Source organism: Coffea eugenioides, chromosome 6, assembly GCF_003713205.1.
Source record: "Coffea eugenioides isolate CCC68of chromosome 6, Ceug_1.0, whole genome shotgun sequence".
In the NCBI taxonomy this organism is placed as follows: domain Eukaryota; kingdom Viridiplantae; phylum Streptophyta; class Magnoliopsida; order Gentianales; family Rubiaceae; genus Coffea; species Coffea eugenioides.
In genome coordinates this window covers 9,839,799-9,847,980 of record NC_040040.1, presented here as the reverse complement: position 1 = coordinate 9,847,980, position 8,182 = coordinate 9,839,799, and the positions used below count along the sequence as shown (strand labels likewise).

At 38.2% G+C, this 8,182-nt stretch overlaps 1 protein-coding gene across 1 annotated transcript; it reads left to right on the top strand.

The window, feature by feature from the left end:
- Positions 1-762: 762 nt before the first annotated feature.
- Positions 763-7,512, top strand: LOC113773509 (putative ABC transporter B family member 8). Its single transcript, XM_027318152.1, has 9 exons — positions 763-1,008; positions 1,184-1,238; positions 1,622-1,800; positions 1,959-2,416; positions 3,827-4,367; positions 4,521-4,700; positions 4,994-6,274; positions 6,400-6,815; positions 6,931-7,512. The coding sequence occupies exons 1-9, from the start codon at positions 763-765 to the stop codon at positions 7,283-7,285; spliced, it is 3,711 nt and encodes a 1,236-aa protein (XP_027173953.1). The 3' UTR covers positions 7,286-7,512.
- Positions 7,513-8,182: the final 670 nt, after the last annotated feature.

The window sequence follows — 8,182 nt, the reverse complement described above, 5'->3', positions numbered from 1 at the left end:
GTTGTCAATTATATGTACCTGAGTTGCCCTACATGATAGTAGAGTCAAGTTGAGCAACTAGAAGAACTTGCAAACTCATCCTGTGCACCTGCTACTCCATTTGCAGGTGGTAATCCTTGGAGAAAATCTCCATAATTGGATACACAAAGTTGTCATTTGCCAAATATGGCAGCAAGTTGCTTACCTAAGTAAAAATTTGTTTGGTAGATCCACCAATATCCAATAATTGATCACAAAATGGAGCTAAAGGGCAATTTGATAATAGCAACTTCATGCCACACAAATAAACCAACAAAAGCCTAAAGAATATAAAGCTTAACAACATTAAAGCCGGACAAGGAGACACGAGTCATAGTCATCTTTATTTGACACTCCTACGAAAGTGTTATCTCAAGTTTTGGTGGTATTGAAAGCAACACCACCCTGATATTGAAAGAGCTTATATATTCCGCGAACCCCACCCTAAAAGCTTGACTGGTAGGGCTGCTTCTTCATGGGATTGAACTCATGCTTTTTTATTTTTTTTTTCACGAAAGAAAACCTGTTTTTTTCCAATTTAGAAGTCATAAGGATTAGTATGCATAAATAGACTGGTCGCACCCTCTATATTGATACAAATCAAGCTAGCAACCGTAGGGTGTAGTATATTGACGAGCTCTATATGTGTTTTGCGTTTCTACTAGCTGCTTGCTTTGTGGGAACATCTGGTCATCAAACTGATATTCAACCATTGCATTGTAGCTGCAACTTGAAACCTAAGAAATGAGTTCTTCATCAGGCAATATGGAGAAACGAGATATCACAATAAATGGGAAGAACTCTATAGCTCTCATTTTCAGATATGCTGATTGGCAAGACCTTTCGCTAATGTTCTTGGGAACTGTTGGAGCCATTGGGGATGGATTGTCTACAAACTGCCTATTGCTCTATGTCACCCATCTATTTAATAGCTTGGGTTACGGTAAGACACAGTTGAACCATTTGAATTTCATGGCCGTGGTTGAAAAGGTTAGCCTATACATTCTCATTTTCTTGTTCTTATCTCCATATTCTCAACCTCCCTTGCTAGCTCTGTGGCTTTCTACAGTAGTATTCTCTCTTGTTTCAAGTTCTTAAATAACCTTTAAAGGAAAAGGGAAACTTTTAACAAAGTTCTCACATATGTTTTCTATCTATTTTGCAGTGCAGCTTATACTTTGTCTACTTGGGATTAGCAGTTATGGTTGTTGCTTTTATGGGTATATTCCTGTAAACTTTTTTCCTGGATTCCTTGATAGCTTACGCTTGAGTGAAATCAGTACTGTCACTCACTATTTCGACATAAACCACAACATAATCATTCTACAAAATCTAAACACACTATTGATGAGTACTTGAGCAATGAGGAGCTAGACATATATCAACAAAGATATAAAACTATAAATTAACAATGTTCGGAACTCAATATACAAATGAAGTAACTTGATTAGTAAAACCCTAAATTCTAAACTTCTCGGGACCTTATACCTTTTCTTTTATTTTATTTTCTTTTTTTTTAAAGTAAAGAGATAACAGACTCATTAAAGGATTGCTTTCATCTTCATTTCATTTTACTGACTATTTCACTAATCTATTATTGCAGAAGGTTACTGTTGGAGCAAAACCAGCGAGAGGCAGGTCCTCAAAATCCGTTACAAGTATCTAGAAGCTGTTCTTAGACAAGAAGTTGGGTTTTTTGATTCACAGGAAGCGACCACTTCAGAAATTATTGATAGCATTTCTAAAGACACTTCTCTCATGCAAGAAGTCCTGAGTGAAAAGGTACAATACAGTACTTTAACCTACACGGCCTACACTTTAACACCTGAGAAACAACAAGAAAGGAAGCAAGAAATCAAAGTTTGAAGCAAGATTTGACCCTAATTTGGTATGTCCGTTTTACTTTCTGTTACCTCTAAAATTTTTCATCTTACTTTTAGGTACCGCTATTTCTGATGCACTCGACATCATTTATATCTGCACTCGGTTTTTCTACCTACTTTTCATGGAGGTTGGCTTTGGTGGCCTTTCCAACAATGCTACTCTTAATTATCCCTGGATTGATCTACAAAAAGTACCTCCTATTTCTATCCAAGAAGTCCTCTGAGGAATACAGCAAAGCAAATGCCATTGTGGGGCAGGCTCTTAGTTCCATTAAAACTGTGTATTCGTTCACCGCGGAGAGAGGGATTGTACAGAAGTATTCATCAATCTTGGATCGTACCACGAAGCTGGGAATAAAGCAAGGGATTGCAAAAGGTCTTGCTGTTGGAAGTACGGGGCTTGCTTTTGCAATATGGGCTTTGCTTGCTTGGTATGGGAGTCATCTGGTTATGTACAAAGGAGAAAGTGGAGGAAGAATTTATGCAGCTGGGATTTCCTTCGTCATGGGTGGACTGTATGTCACTCTCTTTACTTCCTTCCAACAACCCTCAGCGTCTATAGTTTTTGCATTGTTTTCAATACTAGTAGTAGCAGATAATTCTTCGTAAGTAATATACAATATCTTCTTTGGCTCACTTTGATTTCAGCCCAACGCTATTGGATTTTAGTCTAGCTAGATGAAAATTTTAGTTTCAGCCTTTTCCTATTATGGCAAGCTAGAGAATGTAGACTATAATTATCCGAGATTGCCAACCTTAGGATCATTTGCTTAATTTGGATTTTAGTAAGTAGAGATTGTCTGCACGCCTGTAGGACTATTTTCTTTGGGACTAGAAGAATTCACTGCGTCTTGCTTTGCAAAATCACGTAATTCTGGAGGACTTTATTTTGTTTATTTTGAGAACTGCTACACAAAGAAATACTTTTCTAGAGACATTAATGCTCTTTAATTGTCACTGTGTGTCATATGTATGATGAAAAATTCTTCTCTTTGAATGTGTTTCGAGGAAATATAATTATAGAAATACAAAATGTTTTGAGGAAACATGTTCCATCTGTGGCTTGTGTAGAACTTTTAAGTGATTCACCGGCTTTAGAGTACATAGAATTTTGATCAGCTGCCAAATGTTCATCAGATGAGCAGGCATGACATCATTGGATGTATTTGTCTCGCGTTTATTATTTGAATGTATGCAGCATATCAGTCCTGGTACCAAGAGTTTGCAACCGCAAAATCATAATGCAATTAGATCCCCTCTGAAAAGCTTTCTATGGTGCCTAGACTACGTATTAGTGACTTCGTATGTTTCTAATAAATCATCAATTAATTGTGCCGTTCGCCAATTCAAGAGGTTATCAGGTCTAATGCATGTGATTTATGCACTTGAATTTTTATTCTACCCTTGCCAATTCTCTTGCTTCTAAAGCCAATTTTCAGTTCCCGAATGCTGAATTTGGTTTTTCAACAATAAATGGACTAGTACTTGTAATGTACAGAAATATGGAAAAGCATTAGGCTGGCATGATATGACTATAAGCATTTCCAGCGATACCTCTCTATCTAATTAACTGATAATAATCTCAAAACTGAATCTTGATTTCTCGATTTTATCCTTTTGCTCATGAATCTTAAATCTTACATTACCGAAAGAATTCTATTTCCTCACCATCCTATACTCGGATTATTCATGAATCACAAAAGCTGTCTGGCATTGATTTTGTCGCAGATGCTTTTCTGCCTTGTCTATCTTTAAATCACCAGTTTAGGAGAAACGTGTCATCAATTTCAGCGATTCTTGTATCAGGTTTTCAGAATCTTTCAAGCCACCAGTTCCAAACACATTGTAGATTATTCAAGTAACAAGTAAACAATCATCAAGCAATTTTATTCTTTCTCAGTTAAGAAATAATTACTGTCCTGCAGATCCCTCGGAATGGCCTTACCAGAGGTGAAGTACTTCACAGAAGCTTCTGTTGCAGTCTCTAGAATTTTTAACAGAATTGATCGGATCCCAGAAATTGATGGTGATGATACAAAGGGGACTCAGCTAGATAAAATAAGAGGTGAAGTTGAATTTGAGCATGTCCAATTCACTTATCCTTCCCGGCCTGACTCGCTCGTGCTCAAAGACTTCAATCTTAAGATTGAAGCGGGAAAGACCGTGGCTCTTGTTGGCGCAAGCGGAAGTGGAAAATCCACTGCCATTGCATTGGTTCAACGTTTTTATGATGCGAACAGTGGAGTTGTTCGCGTTGATGGCGTAGACATAAAATGTTTACAGCTAAAATGGTTGAGATCACAGATGGGTTTAGTTAGTCAAGAACATGCACTATTTGCGACAACAATAAAGGAGAACATCATGTTTGCCAAGCATGATGCGACCATGAATGAAGTACTAACTGCAGCAACGGCAGCAAATGCCCATGATTTCATAAGGCAACTTCCTGATGGATATGAGACTAAGGTACCGTGATAATTATTGGTGATTTTTTTTTTTTTGGTTAAGCAAACTTATATTGCCAATTGTCGTGAAATGACAACTATATTAGAAAGTTGTACTGCTGGGGTCTGTACCAAAATTTGGGCCTGATCTTACTATGTTTTGTTGCGGTCATAGGTTGGTGAACGAGGAGCACTTCTGTCTGGTGGGCAAAAGCAGCGAATTGCCATTGCCAGAGCCATCATAAGAAATCCTGTGATTCTTCTTCTTGACGAGGCTACAAGTGCACTTGACTCGGAATCGGAGACACTTGTTCAAAATGCACTAGATCAAGCCTCCATGGGAAGAACTACGCTGGTATTGTCTTCTTAGTCATTTTCAAATTACTTCAAGCCTTCATCTCATTGTCCCCATTTTTGATACATTGCAAAGCCTGGTTAATCTTCTCAGCGTTTTAATCCTATACCAAATTGTTTCTTGTGCTTCTTCCTAAGAGTATTTTTCTAGTTCTAGTCACAAGAGAAATCTAAGAATAAAATCTAACTGATCAATGTTCCAATTATGGCCATTAAAGCTGCCAATAAGTAAGATGACTTGGAACTGTGTATCTTCACTTAGCCGTGACACTTGCATGAGTTTTCCTGAACCAGGTAGTCGCCCACAAACTCTCAACTGTAAGAAATGCAGACTTAATAGCCGTTATGAGTGGTGGTTGTGTCATTGAAATGGGATCGCACAGTGAACTGATTAACAAGAACGGATACTACGCAAAGATGGCAAAATTCCAAAGACAATTTAGTGCTGTTGATCAAGAGCATCATGTGGAAGCTTCTGCCTCTTCAGTTGCAAAAAGCAGTGGTGGCAGGAGAAGCGAAACAAGAAGCCCAGCTATTTTTGCCTCACCCTTGCCCGTAGACAACACCCCTAAATCTGCACCTTATCCTCCCCCTTCATTTTTTCGATTACTTTCCATGAACTCACCTGAATGGAAACAAGGAGTTATTGGAAGCATCTCAGCAATAGCTTTTGGAGCAGTGCAACCTGTCTATGCACTAACTATTGGTGGCATGATCTCAGCTTTCTTCTCACCAAGTCATGAAGAAATGCAAGCTCGAATACAGACTTATGCTACAATTTTTAGTTCACTTTGCCTTGTCTCCATGGTTGTGAATCTCTGTCAACATTACAATTTTGGTTACATGGGTGAACATCTGACCAAAAGAATCAGATTGAGAGTGCTTGAGAAACTTTTAACCTTTGAACCAGCTTGGTTTGATGAAGAAAAGAATTCAAGTGGAGTCTTATGTTCGAGATTGAGTACTGAAGCATCCTTAGTTAAGTCTCTTGTTGCTGATAGGCTTTCTCTCTTGGTTCAAACAACTTCAGCTGTAACCATTGCAATGATCATGGGGCTAATTGTGGCTTGGAAGCTTGCCCTTGTTATGATTGCTGTCCAGCCACTCACAATTCTATGCTTTTATACACGACGGGTATTGTTATCTACCATCACAGCTAAATTCGTTAAGGCTCAGCATGATAGCACTCAGATTGCTGTAGAAGCAGTTTACAATCATAGAATTGTGACCTCATATGGAAGCATCCATAAAGTTCTTCAGATTTTTGACGAAGCTCAGGATGAGGCAAGGAAAGAGGCCAGAAAGAAATCCTTGCTTGCTGGAGTTGGGATAGGATCAGCTCAAGGTCTTACTTTCATGAGCTGGGCTCTTGACTTTTGGTATGGTGGAAAACTAGTCAATGCTGGGAACATATCATCTGGGGATGTTTTCAAAACTTTCTTCATATTGGTTAGTACTGGCAAAGTTATAGCTGAAGCTGGGAGCATGACTTCTGATCTAGCCAAGGGATCAGCAGCTGTTGCATCTATCTTTGCCATTCTTGACCGCAAATCTCTGATTCCAGAAACTGACAAAGTGAGTCATTTAAGAGTAGTACTAGACTTATATTCTCTTTAGGTTTTTTTCATGCTAGTATATGTCAATCTCTCTTGCTCTTACTACTGTAGCTTCTGAGACTTTAATTCTTTATGATGTATTAGGCCGGTGATGGCTACACAGAAACCAAGGTAAAGAAAATAAGCGGTGGCATAGAGATGAAAAAGGTTGAATTTGCATATCCAGGCCGGCCTGAGATCCGAGTATTAAATGGCTTTAGCTTGGGTGTGAAACCAGGAACAAGCATTGGTCTTGTCGGAAAAAGTGGTTGTGGAAAGTCAACAGTTATTGCTTTGATCCAAAGATTCTACGATGTCACCGGAGGAACAGTTAAGGTGGATCAGCTGGATATAAGGTTGCTTGACATTGGGTGGTTCAGAAGGCAAATGGCACTCGTAAGCCAAGAGCCGGTGATATATTCAGGTAGCATCCGTGATAACATAGTCTTCGGGAAGCCTGATGCATCAGAAAATGAGGTGGTGGATGCTGCTAGAGCAGCCAATGCTCATGAATTTATCTCGTAAGTGTGATCATAGTATTTTAATGGAATTTAGATGCGATACATAAAGCCTTAATGTTCAATCAAAACCAGAAATATAATGCTTAGACATGATTTCTAATTTGCTTTTCTGCAGATCCCTGATAAATGGGTATGAAACCGAATGTGGAGAAAGAGGAGTGCAATTATCTGGAGGGCAGAAACAGAGAATTGCAATTGCTAGAGCCATAATTAGGAATCCAACCATACTACTGCTAGATGAGGCAACCAGTGCTCTCGACTTGCAATCTGAGCAAATTGTACAGGAAGCATTGGATCGAATAATGGTGGGAAGGACAACAGTTGTGGTGGCACATAGGCTCAACACAATCAAGAACTTAGACTCAGTTGCCTTTGTTTCTGAGGGAAAAGTGATTGAGCAGGGAAGCTATGGTCAGCTCAAGAACAAGCGTGGTGCCTTTTTCAATCTTCTCAACCTTCAGAAAGTATAGGAATTGTCTGCACCGCCAGTCTGACAGCCACGTTTTTTAAGTTTAGTTTTACTACGTAAAGTAAATCTGGGAAGTAATGCAACAGCAGTTTTCCTGATATCAGATGGCAAACCGTTGTCAAACTAAATACTATGTAATTTACTCAACTTAAATATGAGAGCCTGAAAGTTGGCATAGTCTTGTATCCTACAATCAGAATCTTCTTGCAGAAAAATCTCCAGGCTTCCTCACTATGCCTCTGAACTAAAAGTTTCAGGGTAAAGATTTTTGTAATTTGTGTTCCGCGGAATTGTTTAGATCCTAATGAAATAATCTAAACATTAATGATCACAAATAACCAAATCTTTATTTTGACATAACTTATGGTTCAAGAATTTGTATCTTACAAGCATCAGATCAAACATCAATCACCCTATAAAGCTACAAACTAGCATTTCAAGTCACGGCCTCCAGATATTACAGCCATTACATGCACAGTTTGCTATGAATGCTGATGAACAAAACTACTAATGAATCTTATACATCAAAATTAAATATGCACCGACTATAATTCAGAAGAATTTACCCTACAATATCAAAAGATGCTGCAGCTAATCATGGCGTCCAAGGTTGCGTATGTTCCTCATGTAAGTCAATTTTCTGCAGTTCAAGGTCCCTTCTTAACAAATAAAAAAATATAACGGATATATATGTAATTTTATTATTAAAATAAAAAATAATATATATATATATATATATCTACCTTGCATATACAAAGAAAGAGAGGTTACTGTAGCAACCTCTTTTTTTTGCCAAGTGTATAATCTCTTATTTTGACAAGTGTCAGTTTCTATTTGTAGTTGAATTTTTGCTCCACTATTTTTTTTAGTTACTCAAAAGTCATAAATATCTCTCCTT

What these genes read in the sequence shown, in the direction of transcription:
- LOC113773509 (XM_027318152.1), top strand. Translation starts at nt 763, where the DNA reads ATGAGTTCTTCATCAGGCAATATGGAGAAACGAGATATCACAATAAAT. An exon ending in TCATGGCCGTGGTTGAAAAG is followed by an intron (nt 1,009 to 1,183) that starts GTTAGCCTATAC and finishes TCTATTTTGCAG; the next exon opens with TGCAGCTTATACTTTGTCTA. An exon ending in AAGAAGTCCTGAGTGAAAAG is followed by an intron (nt 1,801 to 1,958) that starts GTACAATACAGT and finishes TCTTACTTTTAG; the next exon opens with GTACCGCTATTTCTGATGCA.